Here is a 20,298-nt window from a genome sequence, read left to right as displayed (position 1 = left end):
TGGGGATTGAAAAAGCATTTTCTAAAATTAGTATGATTGCCCAAATATCATAACGAGATTCGTATATAATTAATGATGGGATGGTATTGAAGTTCATAAATTATATGAAAATGTCCAATATAATCATTATACTATGTAAAATGTTCCATGTAGTCTTTTCGTTAATTTAAAATTAAGGACAATATTAAACATTTTCATATAATCCATGCGAAAAGTTTATGGATTATATTGCCCAATTAAGACCACGTTGAACAAAAATCAAGAATCCAATTAAAATATTAAGTCAAAATTTAGAAATTATTTGTGTTATTTTATTATTATTATTTTTATTTTTTTTGGTAAAGGTAATAATAATATAGAGAATGACAAATGTACAAAAGATCGGTTCCATAACCGACACTCTTAACCGATTGGCAAAAGTGAAGGGGAGCCGATGTAAAAGAAACAAGGGCCGAGCCCGCTAGCAAACACGAAGGCGACACCCAAGGAGCACCGGCGCGGTGATGGACCCATCAATCCTCCAGTGAATAGCCTGAGAATGCGGAACGGAAATGAGAGCAGCACATAGCGATTAAGGAGCAGATCCACTTAGAAACACGCCCGGGTCAAAGCCCCATCCTCTTTGAAGTCTTTGATTCCTCGGAGAGGGAGAGACATTCTTAAAGGTGATGGCTTTATCTCTAACCATCTTGATAAGGTGATTTTTGAGCGCCGGAAGCACAAGAGATTCACCTCTGAAAAGGATTGCATTCCTCTTCTTCCAGATGAGATGGCAAAGGGCACCAAAGGAGAACCGAACTATTCTGTGATAGAAGTCATTTCCAGATAGGAACTTCCGGGCCCAAGAGAGTACCTCATCCCAGCATCAATTTCTCCAAGGAATGTTGCATCTGGCGGCCCAGAAGAAGGCCAAAGAAGCCGAGATGCGACATCCGAAGAAAAGATGATCTCTTGAATCAGGGACTTCACTACAGAAGGCACACACACTATAGTCAATACGACCATAGGATAGAAGCATTACCTGGGTGGGAAGGCGATTCTTTACAATTAGCCAGAGAATGAACTGGTAGCGAGGGACTATAGCGGAATCCCATATTAGAGGTGCCCAGTTAACCGAAGATTTCTTGGCTCTAATAAGGTTCCATGCCGATGAAACCGAAAATAAACCGAAGGGATGACTGCACCAGAAAAACCTGTCATTGCCCGAAGTCAACTCTGGAAGAGATATACCGCATCTCACCAAGCATTCCTTTAAGGGCCGGCCCAATGGAGAGAAAAGGTCAGCAACAACCGCATGGTCAGGGATGCGAAGTCTATTTCTGAATGATGAGGGCACGAATGCATCAAGCGGGCCACACGATAACCAGTAATCATACCATAGGGACACCGTGTAGCCGTTTCCAACCTTCCATCTAAAGGAATTTCGAAAATAACTTCTAAGTTGGAGAATATTTTTCCAAGACCAGGAGCATAATTTGGGTTGGGACACAATCCAGAAGTTCCTTTTGGTTAAGAAGATGGAATGGATCCAACGACACCATAACGATTCCTTATCGTGGAAGAGGAACCATATAAATTTTACCATTGAAGCTTTGTTGTAATCCCTCAGATTCCGGATACCCAATCCACCTTCATTTTTAGGAAGACAAACGTCCTTCCATGCAACCTTAGCTCCACCACGGCCCCGGGGCCGTTCCTTTCCATAGAAACTGTCTCATGATTTTTTCAATATTGTCCAGAACCGAGGAAGGAAGAGTAAATACACTCGTCGAGAATGATTGAATGGCATGGAGCACCGAACGGATGAGTTTTATTATTATTATTTATAAACTATGCACAGGAGCTCAAGCCAAGCATGTCACTGAAGTGGAAATGTCGCGTTCTGCATGAAGATTCTCAAGCTTCGTAGTCTTCAAGTTACTTGATTGGACAGACGAGATAAAGAAGAATCCTTAAAAAAAGATATATCATTTTGAGTTTGGGTTAATATCCTGAAAAACTTCAAACTTGGTGTCACTGTGACAAATTTATCCCAAATTATTTTTTTTACTATGAAAAACCCTAAACTAGTATATTTGTGACAAATTTACCTCGATCGACTATAAAAAATCATAAACTAGTATATTTACGACAAATTTACCCCAAACTAATTTATTCGACTGCAAAAAACCCCAAAATGATAAATTTGTGATAAATATACCATCTGCTAAATTGGATTAATATCACAAAAAAATCACAAAAATTATAAACTGTGACAAACAGAGCATGAAATTCTGAATTGGTATACCGGTCAATTGTCACGTGTCATTTAACTTAATAATTTGAGAATAAAATTTTACGAAAACTAACATAGGGTAAATTTGTTACAAGTGTACCGGTTTGGAATAAATTTGTCAAAAGTATATCGAGTTTGGGGTTTTTGGTAGTCAAAAATATAGTTTGGGATAAATTTGTCACAAGTGTACCAGTTTTGGGTTTTTCAGGATATTAACCCTTTTTGGGTTTTGAATAAATAAGGTGAGAGCCCGTTTTTGTTTTTTTCTTTGAAGAAACGTACCGTTCATTTTATCTAATGAGTACTTATATATTCTTACGGTTGAAAATACTATATACATGCTTGGGTTATAATTTTAAGAGACCATTTTGTATTCTTACCGATGAAAACGAGGGTTTTTTTTTTTTTTGGGGTCTAAAAATGAGGGGGTTTAAGGAGGATGCATGTCTAGAGAGAGAGAGAGTAGAGAGAGAGAGAAGCAATTAAAGCATGTCCCATGGGAGGAGCTTCTTTTCTGGTCGGATGGACCAAAAGATATTCATGATTATAGTATATCATACTTTCATTTTCTCAAAAACATATATATCGAGTGTAATGGTAGATTATGTAGGTTAAAAATGCATTTTTTAATTAGTCCAATAATGAGATTTATATAATTAATGGCGGAGATAGTATTAGAGTTTATAAACGGGATAATGATGCAAGACGGTCCATGAAATTTAACCCGATGCGTAATATAATCTCTGAACTTTTAATTTTATTTAATATGTTCCTTAGACATATGAAAATATTCAATGCAATTCTTACACTAATTTAGAATTAGTAACATTATTGAATTTTTTTCATATAGTCTAAATACTAAATTGAACATATATAAAAAAAATTCATGAATTACATTCAACAAATTAAAATTAAAATTCATAGACCTGCATTAGACTAAATATCTAAGAACCACATTATACATTGAGTCAAAATTTAGGGATTATTTATGTTATTTAATTTTCTATTTAATTTTCTATTCACGAACTTACGCACCAACGCTCAAGCTAAGCATGTCACTGAAGAGTAAATGGCGTGTCCTGCGTCAAGACTCACAAGCTCCGCATTTGGTAGTTTTGAAGTTGTTTGATTGGACAAGACATCGAGATAAAAGAAGAATCCTTAATATATATATTATTGTGGATTTTGATTAAATGAGGTGAAGGCCCATTTTCATTTATTTTAAAAACATACAGTTCATTTTATCTATTTAATACTTACATATATCTACAATTAAAAATACCATATACATGCTCGGGTTAAGCTTTTAGAGACCACTTTGTTTTCTTTGCGATAAAAATGTCATATTTTCCTTGAGAATGTCCATTTCCAAATTCTAATTCTAAACTCCCATGCTCATCTAGACCCTAAATCCAAAACTTGTTTCATAAGGAAGGACAATTTGATCTTTTCGATGGCATCAGACGAACAATTTATAATAAAAACAGGAAATTGGTTATGGAGAAAATCATAAACAATTTCATGCTCAAAGTAATAATTTTTTGACATGACATAAAAACACAAATCCTGAAACCTGAAACGAAATGGGATAAACTCTATTTATGACTTACGAGCAATGATTATTGTTGCGAACTAGATTAAATTCCCGCAACTTCGTAACAATTTCCCTTCTACATTTTATTAATCAACAAAAGCAAAAGTCACGACACTGACTTGTACCAAGAAGGATGTTCAACAAAGCCAGTGGTCACGCATTCTTGGTGAATCAGTCCTCGTGGTCCCAGAGATCGGCCACGCTTCTGAACGGCCCTGCCTCTTTGTTCACAAACAATTCTTCTCCATCAAGCACCCTCTTCTGCAAGTCAAATGAGAAAAGACACTTTGGACAAAATCATAAGACATACTCATAACGCAAACTAATCAATCGATCACGATGTCCAAATCGACGTGGGTCCACACGGCCCTCTTCAGGTCCCGATTGACTTGGCCCGTCATGTCGGATGTGATAAGATTAAGCTAATCCCGAAGACTTAACGTTTACCTGATTGGGCATTCTGCAGAACGCCTGGAAGTCTTGCTCCGGGATTTCCCACCCGAAGACTTGCGTGTTCTCTCTGATCCGGTCGGGGTGGGTCGACTTCGGGATGACGCTCGTGCCCCTCTGGACGGCCCATTTCACCAGCACCTGCCCTGCGCTCTTGTTCAGCTTCCTCGCCACTTTCTCCACCGTCCTGTCGTGGATCAGATCTCGGCCTCCTTCGGATGAGCCCAGCGGAGAGTATGCCTTCGATGATTCTCCATCACTGTCAGCTTGTTGTGATGCAGTGGCTAAAGATTTTAAATCGAAACTCTTTCGTGCACTCTCTCTTCATAGGTTATATATACCTTTTTGCAATTGGATTCTGGGTTTTATAACAACAAGCTTTAGTAGTTCTCGTGCACGTTGTCTCTCTCCACCATCCTTGTCCTCCGACTTCTGAATTGTTATATGAATTGACCTTTACTTTTCACTTTTTGATTAATGAATATTGTAGTGAACGCAATTTGATACTTTTAGAATCTGAAGTAGTTGAAACTTTCAAGACATACAAATATTAACATGTAGACTCTCACGTTCATTTTTCATAATTTTCATATAAATTATGAACAAATCGCCTGGAAAAAAGGAACAACTCATTCCTTTTTTTTCCCAACAAATTATATTGTTTTCATAGTTTTCATAATTTTCATACATATATTAATACATAGATCCAAAAATTATCGATAAATTGTGAGATGTTGCAGCACTATCGCTATTTGTTTTATTTACTTGTAGGCCGAACTTTGGTTTAAAACTAAGTGCAAAAATATATAGTAAGAGAGATAAATAAAGACTTGAACTCAAAACTGGCAATGCCACATGAAAGATGAACAATTTCCAATCCCAAAAAAGAAAAGACATTTGCAAAATCGTACCGTGACATGGATGCTGTTTTTCTTGCAGAACTCCAACATCTTATCATTTCGCCATCCCGGATGCATCTCCATCTGAACAAAAGAAAACTCATCCGTTAATCCAAATTTCAAACTCAATCCAAGCAAGTGATTGAATGGTCAGTTAATTAATTAATTAATTAATTAGTGGTTAATTGATTTCTTTGTACCTGACAAACAGAGGGCATTGTTTCCGCAAATCCCAGCAACTTATTGAGCTTCTTGAGGGTGAAATTACAGACTCCAATGTCCCTAACCAGATTGTCCTTGACAAGCTTCTCCATTTCCCTCCACACACCTTCCATGTCAAAATCTAAAACCTGGCCGGCCTCTGGAGGCCGGCTGGAACCGTCCTTGAGGCGGAATGGCCAGTGGATCTGCAATACCACAGGTTGTTACACAACAAGCAAGCCAACGCTTAACTTCAATCCAAATTCTTTTTAGCTCCCAGAAAAGAATAGGGAGAGATGAGCATCGAACTACTCTCGTTAGTATTATCATAAGAGTATCATGCTCGTTATGGAAAGTTCAGTTCAAGCAAGGACGAGCCTCTGCTACTCAGCACTACCGAAGTGGGCGAGCTTGTCACCGTGACACCACTGAGGCACTAGAGGTCCACCACCCATTCACCCAACCAAGCCACGAGGCTACCAGGTGCAAGTGCAGTTCAACCCCATGACTTGGAGATGAGAATGTAAGCGCGAGGGCAACTAGGCCACCGCCACCGGTGGTCAAATTCGAACTCTAACTAAGAAATAAGAGAGCACGTTGGAGCTGGACAATGACCAGATAAAGGTCGAGGTAGTCAAGCTGCAATTCTTGGAGGGTGTTCTTCAATGCTGGTCGAACTCTGTCCGGGGACAACTCGGTGCACCTGCACATCAAAATGCAATTTAACTCAACTGCCGTAGATAAGCATAGGACATAATAACCAGAAAAATTTGGAGTTTATGATATGATGATCATTTTCACACTTTACCAAAGTTTTGATGTGATGAACAGATCCTTCCTATCGACTCCTGCTTGCATAGCTGACTGGAGCCCATGCCCAACCTACGATCAAGAGCAGCGAGACAATCATAATTTCCTCGATGTCAAGAACATTCGTTACGAACTAGAGAGCAGATATTATCAACAAGTGTTCTTAAGAAATTGTTTGGCAAAGTAATAAAATAATAAATATGTTACATTTTGCTAATTATGAGCTCTAATCCATGTCTTGGATCTCGAATCCTTCCTTATCTTTTCCTTTTCGGCCGTCTTATTGAGACTCTATAACTATGATAAAAAGAATCTATACAGAAAGCCTCACTTTACATTGTTGCAGAGGCTAATGCAAAATGAAAGCTTCCAAGATCATTAATCAACACTGGCTTTCACAGACCATCAACCCTTTCAAATCAAAATCTCCACTATTCACTCTGCATTAATTTCCATTTATAGATAAATCTATAACTATTGCTTTGTTGAATAAGATAATAATTCTTATTAAAGACTTTCAGATATGCGGGAAATGAAAGCTTGAAAAGGTCATACAAAACCTACGCATAACACAAAGGAAAAATATGATATTTCGAAAAGGGTCTTGTTAATGAGTGTTTCGGGACACATGTTAACTATAATTTATAAAGTATTATTGTCATTTAAATACATTGGTTACACTTGACATGAGAAAGACGGTGCATTTTGATATTTGTGAATCCTTGCAAATATACACAGACAAATAACCGTTAAGTAAATCGCCTATGTTTCATTATCGAAAAATCATGTCTAAAATCCGTGCATCAAATGGGCATTATTCTAGTTCAGCACTAGAACGAATGAATCCACAAGGTGAAGGAGCGAAAAGAGACCTCTTCTTGAACTTTGTACTCCCAGGCGGTGTCTATATGCCTGTAACCGGCCTGCACTCATCTCGTCGCGGCCAAAAAAAAACTTGTTAAACTCAAAACCAAATGGGAAAGCAAGAACAGAAGAGGCGAAAACATGGGGAAGGGTCGAGCTCGATCTAGATAAACTACGACCTCAACGATGGCGGCGTGGACGGCGGAGGAGGCGTCGGAGCCCGATCTCCAAGTGCCCAGTCCGACGGCGGGGATGGCGTGGCCGCTCAGCAGTCGGAAGCTCTGGGCCTTGGGATCGACGGCTGGGAGCGTTGCCTGAGCCATTGTCACTCTCTCTCTCTCTCTCTCTCTCTCTGCGTCTCTGTTCTGTTGATGAAAGTAGAATAACAAGAATGAAAGTAGAATCAATCAAGCGGTGAAATAGGAAGGAAAAATCAAGCGGCGAAGTAGGAAGGGAAGGAGGGAGGAGCGACATGGCTTGTTGCATGGCCAACACGTACATGGTGGTTTTCAGCACACCTTGAAAGTTGAAAGGTTTTGTAATTTCGAAAGAGTCGCGTTTTTAGATTATAATGTTTGTGTTCCCAAAAACATTAAGAAATGAGGTTTAACAAATGGCGCTCTTAAACATTTTCCTTAGTACACTTGAATGTCTTAGACAAAATTAAATTCTCTGGTCTCTCTCGCTCTTTCCTATTTTTCTCCCTATCCATCTATTTTTATGCATTTGCATGTTTATTCCCAACGTAATGTTCTCTCACTTTCATCTCCCTCATTTTGCCCTTGCAACATAAATAAAAAGAGAGAAAAACTATCAAAACCCTAAATTATATAGGTCATAATACATTTACTTTCAACTTTTGTGACACTAGAAAAATTTAATGTATACATGTGTGACAAATTCACCTTCCGTCAAGGTTTCGTAAATAAATAGTGTTGATATGATGCCCACCTAACTTGAATGAAATAAAAACGATGTCCATTGATTTAGAAAATTATTTGACGGAAACTTGGTCGAAGGTAAATGTATAACACATATACAAGTTTGAAGATTTTGATGTCATGATAAAAAAAATTAAGAGTAATATATTCTCAATGAGTATAACTTAGAGATTTTCAATGCCACATTAAAAATAATTCAAAGTAACTTGGTCACATTTATAGTACGGGGTTTTTTGAGCGCTTTTTTCCCATCAAAAGATGTAGGGGCAATTAGGTGTGAAGGGTAAAACTGTGCATGATCCTTGGATTAGTAAATGTCCACATTTAGTTCCCTTGAACTTCGGCTTAAAAAGGCAACTCCCTTGAACGCGACCAGCTTGAAAGGGCGAGGATTCAATGATAAAAATAACAAGCATAAAAGTAAATTGGGAACTATTTCTTGTTCGAAAAAAGGGGGAAAAAAGAAGAAGAAATGAATTTATTAAATAGCGGGTTTAGCATAACGTGGAGCCCAGTCAGCTGATGATGCTGTATAAGCGCTTTGACAATTCTACTAAAAAAAGAATATTTCAATACAAAAAAAAAATAGTTTTTTTGGTCTCTTGGATAAATCTCATAGCTCAGGAATTATTTTTTATTTATTTATCGAAAGTGTAAATTCTTGAGTTTTTCACAATGTTTATCCTTATTTTCAAATTATCCTTTGAAAGAAGTATATCGAGCGAAAGTGAAATCTTTCAGATTCAAGCATTTTCATTTAGATAATGTTAGTTATCTTTAGCAGCCTAAAACTCTCGGTCAGGGGACAAAAACAACAACAATAATAATTCATCTTACACCAATTTTTTTTTTTCAAAATGAGAAAAAAAATCTTTTTAATCTCTCCATTTTTCAAAATCTCTCCTCTTATCAATGTTGTTATATCTAACTTCATATATTCCACACTTCAATAACCAGAAACATCTTGTCCGCTAGAAGATATTGGAATAGACTTATTTATTAAGATCATCTACAAAATCACAAATTTCTATTTATCGGAAAAAAACACGCACACACAAATATCCAAATATAACCTAAATAATACATCCTTATTTTTAAGCAAACTCACCTTTGTCTCGCTTACTAGGTATTCCTAATTTATCCTTGTATTAAATAGTCAAAAGACGAAGATAAAATTCACGGTCAATAGTCCCCGCATTCCCTCCAATTCACGTACATCAAATAAGTACGCATTTTACAACTGACACCTAAAAACATAAAATCACATCTTTTATTGTAGTTGCTGATATGGCATATACAATCAAGCCCTCACAACCATCACTTCCCTAAATTTTATTTAAATGATATAAATTATCGAGAACTAGAAGGAATTCTAATTCCTCACTTTGGTAATCCTTATCGTATGATTTGATTACACTTTATATATATTTCAAGAGTTTGATTACATCAATTAAAAAGATTCAAAAGAAATTCGATTGCATTTTTAACACAAGGTTGAGAATTCTTCACTCATTCTCCCATGCCATGCCTCGAATCTTCTAATATCCACAATTGTAATGTCATTCGGGAGTCATGTTGAAACTTTATGGACCATCATTTCTCTAGATGAATGGAGGAAATGGATGTCAGATGTCTGCCTGTCACTGTTTCGAGGTATCAACATTGAAATTGCTATAAGTTCATCATCAAAGATCTATTTAAATTCATGGTATAAAGCACGTGCTATACACCTTTTAATCTTGGATTATCTATAGATACTTAATATTCGAGATGAACGCGTCTTCGTGCGCAACCTGTCTACTAGACGTACGTGTTTGACGAGACCACGACGCGAAACACGAATGATCAGCCCTATTCCTGTCTTCAAAACTACCAGAAGCATCAAACCAGACATCAACATGGAGTCAAGAGTAACCAGAACAGGGAAGCAAAGAACAAATAAAAAATCCTGCGATGTGGGTGGTGGGTTTCTCCTAAAAGTTTCCAAACCAGTGCATTGCATTTCTATCAGCAGCTGATTCTCCTGACCTCCTCAAGTTCTCCTGGTGTATGAAGAAACGTATTGATCTCGCAGGACCGAAACGATTTTCGCTTCCACTCGTGTTTTACAGAACTAGCAGTTCATCTTCAGCTGTGGACCAAACGATCCTCTCGAGCTTCCACGAGAACAAAAATCAAGACCTAAGGGACTTCAATTTGTTTAGGCTTCTTAGCCGAATTCCGCCGACTCAAAGCAGCAGCCTTTGGACGAGGAACTCTGATGAGAGAATCGACCCTGCTCACGCCGTCGACTGTAGAGGACTCCTCCGCGTCATCTGTAATTGCAGCAAGCACGGTGTCCGGGTTTGCCTCGCTTTCGTTGGACCCGGATTTTTGACCAACTGCATTGTCTTGCCGGCCTGGGTTGCCACCTGAAGTATTGTTGACGACGGATTGGCTCCGAGGTCGACCATTCTTGAGGAACAAGCATACGACTGCGCAGTCATCGATCTTACATCCTGGATACTTGGTCTTCCACGCCAGAACAGCATGAGCAACCAATAATTTAGCAGCCATGGATCTCTTCCTCGTTGATGCAACAATCCTCACGACCTCTGCATTGCTTAATGCATCCCACACCTTGAAAAAGAAAGGAAAAAATTGAAGAGTCTAGTATCAAAGATAATAAACAATGTCATCGTCTCGACACCGTGTACCGCCAATTTGCAATCAGAGCAACAACAGTAATCGAGAAATCTACACGATTATGCAACACGCAGTATAATCGGTGCACCGCTACGGATTGAATTACTTTACTCTTACCCCATCGGTGGCTAGAACCACGAATTCATCATCTGGTGTAAGCTTTCTATACGACACTTCAGGGGTGGATATCAGGCCGTAATCTTTCAAGCAGAAATCTCCGAAAGCCCGAGCCATTGCAAGACCGGGGCAATTCTCGTCGGGCAACCATACTCTGAACACTTCTGGCTCTTCATCCATGGCAAAGACTCTGCCTTTGCATTTCTTGATTCTATCCGCTTCACCTAATCAAAATGTTGAATGGAAGCAAAATTGCACAAGGTTAGGATGAGATAGCTACTTGCTTTGAGAACGAACGAGGAGATAAAACACACTTTTGATATTTGGTTTCAGATCGACGGTGAGCTGGATGGGAACAGGCTGATTTTTCTGGCCTCTAGTGCACAGAACCGCTCGGGAATCTCCCAAATTGGCAATAACAAGATGATCTCCCTGAAAATTTTTGAAATGACACATTAGTGGATGTGACGATTACGCTCATCAACAATCTTCTACTTACAATTCTTCGTCATAGCTGTCGCATCTCTGTTTCATACCTGCTTAATCATGGTTACAGCAGTTGAGCCGCTGCAGAAGCTGTCAATGGAGGAGTCAAGGCTAAGCTCTTCATCGATTTCTTTGAAGGATTTGACAAAACTAGCCTCCCATGAGGAGAGAAAGCATGTCATGACCAAAATCCTCCTCCCAACTATCTCGCACATCATCGCTTCTTTCTTTCTCCCCATTTTCTTGGCCGCTGTCATCTTTATCCACGAGGTCAAGGTCCCCAGGATTGCTGCCCCTTCTTTCTTTCTCCCCATTTTCTTGGCCATCGTCATCTTTATCCACGAGATCGAGGTCCCTGCGACTGCCCCTGTTCTGCAAGGATTGGATCACTGAAGAGAGCTTCGACGGCAATTGGTCACGCACATGCTGCGCAACTCTATGACCCGCTGGACCATGGCCATCGAACACCCCGCAAAAGAATGCACCTTTTTCACCATTGAAGTCCTGAAAGATTATTCAAGTTTTCGTCACGGTGCAATTGTCACGAAACAAAACGCTTCGTGTAATTTCCCAAGGTTCCAATGAAAACCATACGGCAGCATGAATCTACAGAGTAGATGGATTTATGCGTTCAAATTTTGAATATCTTTGCCTTAAAAGATGCAACTTTTCGTGTGTAGATTATGATCATATTTGCACCTTCCCCACCATAAGCTACATGCCCCAAAACATTTCACTTTGTCTGGCAAGTAGTTTAAAACCTCAAAACAGGGAAAAAGGAAATACCAAAAGAAAAGACACAAAGATCATATACGATCATAACAGGACAATATATTCAATTATCAAGAACATGACCCATCTGCTCCAGAAAAGGAGATAGAGAATTGAACCCAGAAAATCATACGCCTTGCAGAAAAAGCAAAGCATTCCCAAAAGCAATATCCAACAGGGAGAGAGAGGCCAGCCCAGAAGATTCTCAGAAGAACACGACGAAAACAGAGACCAACGAGGGAAAGATTCCCCTTGAAAATCTTACCTCCCACACGGTCAGGGTGTCTTGATTGATGCCTTTCCTTCCCCGTTTGCAGAACATGGAGCAAGAATCGTTGGCGCCCCTCAGCCTCACCCGCGCCCCGTGATCTCCTTCCCTCACCACCCCTCCTTCCTCGACCCCCTCCACCTCGTCATCCCCCTCCTCGTTCACCATCCCCACCCAGTCCCGACCCGCCTCGTGGCTCGAGCTGCAACACGCCCCCATCTTCCACAATCCACACCAAAGCAACGCAAAAGAAAACAAAAACAAAAAACAATCGAATCTTTTTGCGGGAAAAAAAAAGAAACTTTTCACGGCAAACGAGCACCCAGCAGCAGAAACACCACCGCCACCACCACCACCACCACCACCACCCTCATTCCGGGCGGATTCCGCCCGACAATGGCGCGAGGAAACCACGGGAAAGAGACCGCGAGAGGGAGGTGAATCCGAGGCAGCGGTGGCCAGCGTCCCTTTCGAACGTTTGCATGCGGTTCTCTTTCCAAGAAATTCAAGAACGAGACATACGTGAAACTAAAGAACCCGGGCAAGAAAGACAAGAAATGACCCGACAATATCCGTGAAAGCTACAAACAAGAACAAGAAGCGGGCGTGCTCCTCGTTCTTTTATGTTTCCTGGGAAGATTTCCTGTTTCTTTTCCACCCCCCTCCTCTGAATAATTTTCCTTTTTTTTTTTTTTTTTTTTTTTTTTTTTTTTTTATTTCAGGTCAAAGCCTCAAAATTCACGGCTCCTGAGAGAGATTTTGCGGGAGATTTGGTGAATGACAAAAATTATAATTAATTTTACTTGATTTTTTCTCTCTCTTCTTTTCTTTTCCTTTTCAATTTTGGTGGGGAAATAGAGAAATAAATATGACAACTCACTTTATCGCAATCTTAAAAAAGAGGAACAGAAATTTAGCTTAATCAGGGAGACTCTTTCCTCGTTTGAAGCCGACTCCAGTCCTATCGGTTTGATTTGGTTCGGTCTCCTGAGCATCGAATCCCTTTCCGTATCTTGGATTACTATTTGGGAAGGCTTACTAATTCTTAGCTTCTAGAGAAAATAAGAACTCACTATTTTCTTTTCTATTATTAAACGTGCTATACTTGTCATAGAATAGTATGATCTCGACTTCATCTTGCCGTTTTATATTTCCCTACAGAATTGAGCGAATTATGTCGACTTTTAGTCGAGTTATCTTGACTTAACGACATTAACAGAAAATTCACAAAATCAATCATGTTGCTAAATTTACAGTAATCCCTATGGAATTAAATTTGTACGTGCTACTAAACAAATGGCATGCCATCAAGTTCTGCATATCCTTATAATTTAGAAATAATTAATTTTTTTAATTGGGGGAAAATTTGGCAAAGATTCTTATTCCTTCTTCGTAGATTTATTGCATTTTTGGGAAGATAGTGTATGAGATACTAAAGAATCGACAAAATAAGGAATCATGCACACTTATCCTTTTTCTGTCTAGATTTAGAGACACCACATACAATAAATGTCACTTTATCTTTTTTTAAACGGGAAAGTAAATTCCATATGAATTTTATTTCCATTTGTAATGCTAAAAATGAAATTGGGATTTGTTATTTAAAGAAATGAGATTTTACATCTTAAATTTTGAAAAGTATCTAACTATGAGTTCCAATAAAACGATAAGATGTGTTATCCGAGGCGGCTACCAACTCCAAAGATTGGAAAAAGTCATCTCCCAAACAAGTGTCAAGCAGGAATTGGAAAATGAGAACTAGGAGCAGGCATGTGGATTGGGTAATTGACCTTTAATTAATTTATAGTAGGGGATTAAGTCTTTTGGACTTGAATTACAGAGACTCAAGCAAATTAAATATGATTCATTATTTCATCATGCAATTGGTCATCATCTAACATGATTATTAGCACTTGTCCGCGCTGCCTAATTCAATCATTTACCAAGTCAATCATGAGTTCATTCAAAGGTCATTGTTATCACCAACCTTCTTGCACTCTATAGTACCTCACCGATGTCGTTAAGATCACTGTAATTTCAAGATTATATTCACCAAACCTTTGTTATTCTACTATACCGATATCTTCCGGATCCAATTTAGAATTTAGATAGCACAACATTAATGAGGCAAAAAGAAATTTGATTGAGTCAATCACTTAGGGCTTACTTGTCCGTTTGCCTATCAAGGCTAAAAATTCATCGCAAGGTTTAGAATATGATTTACCAATCTAAATTGCGTCTTGTATTGGGACTTCAGCTTTCCGATCTTCCAAAGTGCCAATAATTGACTTAGTTGCAATAGGGTGAAACACATTCAGTGCATCTAATTGGATCAGAGCCACACTTGCCAAAGCAATAGGCTGAGCCATCGGCTCTACGTTATCAAGAGTGAAAATCGTCGCATAAGGTCATTCGTGATCAGTGAAGAAGGAAAATTCTTAAATCCACCTAAAATTAGGTCTGGCTAGGAGAACCCAGATGGATCTACCAAGTTTGGGCAGGTCCTGGAAATGGTCATCTCTTGTGCAAGCCAGTCTATGCCCTAAATAGTACTCAAAGTCGCTCGGTTTGGGTAAAAACCTCAAGGGTCTAAAATCATCACCCGAACCTGTCCATCGGGGGGAAATCAGGCCGTCGAGGCCCGTGATCGAAGATCCTTCGCGGCTGAGCAGGGAAGCTTACTTGTGGAATGCATCCTGAATTCAGGTCGGCAAACTCACTCCAGAGCCTCCTTGGTGATGTTTGTTGTCGGGAACATACCAAAAGAAACTTCTCTAAGCTTCAACCCAACCGTTCACAAAAGACCCAATTAAAATATGAGAAACTGACCAAATCAGATAGTACACTGTTGCCCTGAAGATACCAATCCGACTTGCACCTATGCGAAAAAGCAAAAAATGTGTTATTCACGAGTGTCTCGAGATGCTTATTGAACATGCTTAACAAGGAAAGATTTGGTTTTTAAGTATTGATTCTGCACATATTGATACAGTCGATGGATTAAGAATTACGACATTGCTTTACTTGGCTGCTTCTCGAGTCACTTTCGGACATAGTCCATAGAAGAATATATTGATGCAAAATGGGCCCCTCGAAAGAGCAAAGGATGCGAAAGTGCAGGCCAACCGGAATAACAGATTACATCGCAATCAATGGAAAAGAGGAATACAGCATGACATGACAGACAGCGGGACACACCAGAGATGCCCTTAACTCTCAGGCAAGACAAGCCAAAAGAGCCCCGCCCTCTGGAGTCTGTACTTTCATCAAGTTAGTACATATAATGAATTCAACCCAGACCGTCAGATTTGACGAGACTCGCCATCTTTTATGGTACAGATCCAATTTAGCATACGCCCGACATTAATATGATAATTTCTAGTGCCCTCCACTTTTGACAAAACAGCACAACCATACTTTTTTGAATGCCCAGCTTCCTCGTGTATCGGCCAGTTGGGCTAGGGCCCTCCATGCCCTTAAATGTCCAAAACTCAACCAAACCTAAAAACCTCAAGCTTAGAGAGAGAGAGAGAGAGAGGGGAGAAACTTGGTCCTCAACGGCTACTTGCAATTAGCAGCAAACGTGATGAGCTAATGGCAACTAAAGGTTGAGGGGGAAAGGGGAAGGATAATATTTCACTGTTTTATCCTAAAGAATGAACACGACTACCCACTCCCACATGTGGTCCTCAATTCGCGAAAAGGACATAAAGCAAATGCGGTAAGTGGCAACGAATCCATGGAACCAAGCTTCAATGGCAAGTTAGCAACAGCTAAAGCCACAGAATCTATATGCCTAACCAGTTCAGAAGCTGAAGGAGAAGCTGCAAAATGAACAGGACGAGTGCCACATTCGATTCGATCGCAAGAGGAGAAAACCATCAATTCGTCGTGTTTCATTCGAGGTATTTCACTACAGGACTTCATACAATGAGTAATATCCAGGACAAAAGCCTAAACTGAAGCAGTACAATGTAACAGTAAGAGGAAAAACACAGCATCAAAAGAGAACACATGGTGAGCATTGGCAATGATGTTGCTTGTTTCCAAAGAGTTACTACCACCATTGATGAACAAGAACTCCACTCTGTCTCAGGGATGTGAAGAGATCCAGGCATTGCCCATACGTTTTCTCGTACTTGGAGCTTCTCTCGCCAGGACAGCATCTCTGCCATCTGTTGTAATGGCACTCGAGAAACAGTTCGTCGATCAAACAGATAGCCCCAGTCTCGATCAGCCTTGGGATCAAATCGAACTCAGTCCCCTCCACATCCATCTTCATCACCACGAAATCCTTCTCCGAAACTGTGTTCTTCAACCATTCCGCGAAATCGAATCCCTGGATCTTAGCCACCTCTCCATCGCTCGAGGACTGAACCGGCTGAATCCTGCCCATCCCTCTACCTTTGTCCTCGGATTTCTGACCCGGGTCTCGGTTTATTTCGAAGGACAGAGTCTCGTTCTTCACCCAAGCAGCATACGGCAGCAAAGTGACATGCTTTTTCGACTTGTATTCCTCGTAGAAATGCTCGTCGGCCTCGATAGCATACACTTCAAAGGTCTTGTTCTGTTTCGGGTATTGCTTTCTAAACCAACTGACTATACTAGAGCCGTAACCCCGAGCTCCGACATCTACATAAACATACCTATTCCTGAAACTGATATCGACCATGGACGGCAGATACTTTATGTTCTTGATATTCCTCTTCAGTGTAATCCATGGCTTCAATGGCTCCTCTACAATCAATGGCTCGGCGTCCCGGATCAATTTCCGCCTACTATCTGAGACCGAGCACTTATTCACAGAATCGCCACCCGAATTCTTCACCGGGTGGCTAAGAATGCTAAAATCGCTAACTTTCTTCAGAACAATCTCACGTATCTTAGGCAATGAAGTATCAAAACCGGCCAAATCACGCGATCTCACTAGCCGGCAGCAATTGAACAAATCAATGAACGAATCGAAACTGTACGTATCGTTAGCCCTCACATGGAAAACCGCATACCCTTCGGGCTTCAGCGTCCGGGAGATCTCGGCGGCGGCGTCCAGCGGCCGCGGCACCCCGTCGAACCGCCCCCCGCCGGCGAACACGAAGTCGAAGGCGCCGTCCCGGAACGGCAGCCGGTGCGGCCGGCCGGAGATCACCAGCGGCCGGGCGGCCTTCCTCGAGACCCCGATCGCGTCCGCCACGCCGATCTCCTTCAGGGCGAGCACGTCCTGCCCGCTCCCGGACTCGACGCACAGGGCCGCGGCGCCCCGCGGCAGGAACCCCTCCGACGCCAAATCCCGGAACGCGGCGCCGTAGAACCGGACGGCCGAGGCCCAATCCTCCCCGCCGCTGCCGCCGGCGATGCGGCGCGGGGGGCTGGCGGCGGCGGACCGGACGGCGTTGGCGTTGGTGTTGGCGGCGGAGACGGCGGAGGCGGAGATGACGAGGTTGAGGTCGTCGGGGGAGAGGAAGCAGAAGTCGGCGAGGCGGCAGGACTCGCCGGCGGTGGTGACGACGTAGGCGAAGCGGAGGAGGAGGAGGAGGACGCCGGCGAGGAGGGCACGGACGAGGACGCTCCTGACGGAGGAGGGGGAGCCGGGCTTGGCCGGGAGCGGCTCCATCTCGGGTACGTAATTCACGTATTAATATACAAAAAAAAAGAAAAAAAAAAAGGAAAGGAAATCAGCCGGCGAGATTGGCAGAGAGAGGTGGGGCGGCGGGCGGCGGGGGAGGGGATTTAGCGGGAGCAGAAGCGGGCGGAGGTGTGGTTGGCGCCGACGAGAGGGGGCGGCGGGAGGCGGCGGAGGGCGGCGGAGGGGGAGAGGGGCGAATCGGGAAGGCATGGTTTTTTTTTTTTTTTTTTTTTTATGGCAAGAGGGGAGATTATGGCGTGGTGGACATTGCAGAGCGCAAAATTCTAGAGAGAGAAAGAGGGAGAGATAGAGAGAGAGAGTGGTGGTTTTGGAGTCGTGCATGGTGGAGGGGGAGGTGGGGGGAGATTAAGAGGAGGTTGACGCGGCGGGGTAACCGGGTGACCGGGCTGGCCGGTCATACGCGGGGAATACCGAGTGGAATTTTTTTGGTGGTGGGCGAGAGAGACATGATGTCGAGCGCGTCGTTTTAATTATGATTTCTTGGGAAAAAAAAAAGAATTTTGCAATTGGGTCGTCATTGTTATAATTAAGGATTGGGGCAAACCGCACAAAGTGTCCCTAAATTTTAGCCCGATGCATAATTTGACGTGCAATTTGATTTCTGAATTTTTAATTTATCCGATCTGATTTTAGACTTTCGACACGCCCTTGATATAGTCGTCAAACTATATGAAAATATTATTAATTTAAGCTCACGAACAAAATTGTGAGTTTTTATTTATTGAAGGATTAAATTCAACGTGTATCAAAAAGTGTCTGGGGCCACATCGCATATTGAACTAAAGTTTAATAATTACATTAAATAAATTGAAAGTTCAAGAAATGTATTGCAAATTTAGCCAAAATTGGGGGACCAATTGTGTCATTTTCTCTCAGAAGTTCATCATTGGTGCATAAGAAACTTACACAAACTCGAACTGGTTAGGCTTCAGATTTGGGTTTCGTCCAATGCTCCCGAAGGTCAATTTAGTAGACACTTTGATCACGGCAAACGATATGAAATCCACGATTATTATTAGATCAAATGATGGTTCAAACTCCATGAGATTTCATGGGCTCAGGCCTATTTGGGCAAATCGAACCCTTCTGAGCGGCAACGAAGCGGCTCGGCCATATGGGACCCAAGGAAGAGCCGTGGCCGGTGGTGATTCCGGCGGGAGGTAGGCGCCAGGCGGGTCGGATTTATTGCGTCCGCCGAAAGGGCCAAAAAAAGCCAAAAAGGGCCTATCTGGATACGACCGTTTACGTTGGCGGCAACGAACCACCAAATTTTTTTAATGCCATTTTCTGTCCGCCAACTGTCCCATGCACAAAGAATTTTTCTCTTTTATTATTATATTATTATTATCGTTTTTTTTTTTCCATTATTAATAATAGGGGTCCACTGATTTTCTCATTTGGGGCAATTTTCTTTTTAAAAATAAATATATTCTTTCTTCTGTTCTGTTCCATTCTGTTCTCTTCTCCTTCTCTTTTCTTGTTTTGGGATGATTAGAATCTGACGCTCCCGATCTTGTCATCGTCATCTCATGATAAGACTATCAAAGTACAATAAAAGAAAAAAAGTTGGAATCAGATGTCAGATGGATTCATCCTTGCCTCATCCCTTTTCCATTTTTGTTTTTTTCCCCTTTTTTGCTGAATATTGAGAACGAAAGTTATCGATTAGGATTATTTACCTTTTACCAAAAAAAAAAAAAAAGTTATCGATTAGGATTCCGTAAATATTCCATCCTAATGGTGAAGATTTCAAACCGAATGAATTTTTCTTTTTTTAAAATTGGACTCAGTTACTAATTCACAGTACACCATGTACTGAAGTTCATTTGATTATTTGTGTATAATGTCAACTTGTCGTGGAATTACATCGATAGCCTCAACTTGTCTTTTAATTTATTCGTGAGATTATGATTTAAAGTAATGATAGTCTCACTTGATAATATTTTTTCATTGTGAAATTTTGAAAGGTTTCACATCTCATCTAATCCACTTTTAAAGTATGTTGAGATTCAAATCCCATCTAAAAATATAATAAATTTCATAAATTTAGATAATAAAAAAATGTGACCGACCCAATTCCCTATCCAATATATTTAATAGGGAGTTCAAAGCGAATGAAATTTTTATAATATTCCATTCTAATGGTAAGAAGTCAAAACGAATGATTTTCTTTCTTTTTCGATGATTGGATTTAATTACTAATTTAAGATATGCATTGGATGCCAAGCAGTTGTGGAATTTTAGTATAGCCTTAACTTATCTTTCAATTCATATGTGAAATCATGATTTAAAA

At 40.7% G+C, this 20,298-nt stretch overlaps 3 protein-coding genes across 3 annotated transcripts; all 3 read right to left on the bottom strand.

The window, feature by feature from the left end:
* Positions 1 to 4,016: 4,016 nt before the first annotated feature.
* On the bottom strand, positions 4,017 to 7,416 carry LOC120295774 (aldose reductase-like). The gene is made up of 8 exons (XM_039317342.1): positions 7,273 to 7,416; positions 7,102 to 7,152; positions 6,228 to 6,301; positions 6,035 to 6,122; positions 5,419 to 5,625; positions 5,231 to 5,302; positions 4,317 to 4,559; positions 4,017 to 4,130 (listed from the first exon to the last, which is right to left on the bottom strand). Exons 1-8 carry the CDS (start codon positions 7,414 to 7,416, stop codon positions 4,041 to 4,043), a joined length of 969 nt encoding a protein of 322 aa, XP_039173276.1. The 3' UTR covers positions 4,017 to 4,040.
* A 2,351-nt stretch (positions 7,417 to 9,767) lies between these two features.
* Positions 9,768 to 12,474, bottom strand: LOC120292061 (probable protein phosphatase 2C 73). The gene is made up of 6 exons (XM_039309928.1): positions 12,359 to 12,474; positions 11,603 to 11,826; positions 11,373 to 11,502; positions 11,151 to 11,268; positions 10,837 to 11,060; positions 9,768 to 10,653 (listed from the first exon to the last, which is right to left on the bottom strand). Exons 1-6 carry the CDS (start codon positions 12,413 to 12,415, stop codon positions 10,216 to 10,218), a joined length of 1,191 nt encoding a protein of 396 aa, XP_039165862.1. The 5' UTR covers positions 12,416 to 12,474; the 3' UTR covers positions 9,768 to 10,215.
* A 3,719-nt stretch (positions 12,475 to 16,193) lies between these two features.
* Positions 16,194 to 18,310, bottom strand: LOC104426933. The gene has a single exon (XM_010040131.3). It carries the CDS (start codon positions 17,970 to 17,972, stop codon positions 16,419 to 16,421), a length of 1,554 nt encoding a protein of 517 aa, XP_010038433.2. The 5' UTR covers positions 17,973 to 18,310; the 3' UTR covers positions 16,194 to 16,418.
* Positions 18,311 to 20,298: the final 1,988 nt, after the last annotated feature.

The sequence above is a fragment of the Eucalyptus grandis genome, chromosome 1, assembly GCF_016545825.1.
Source record: "Eucalyptus grandis isolate ANBG69807.140 chromosome 1, ASM1654582v1, whole genome shotgun sequence".
Taxonomy (NCBI): domain Eukaryota; kingdom Viridiplantae; phylum Streptophyta; class Magnoliopsida; order Myrtales; family Myrtaceae; genus Eucalyptus; species Eucalyptus grandis.
Note: the sequence above shows the minus strand (reverse complement) of the source record. Positions and strands in the feature narration are given on the sequence as shown.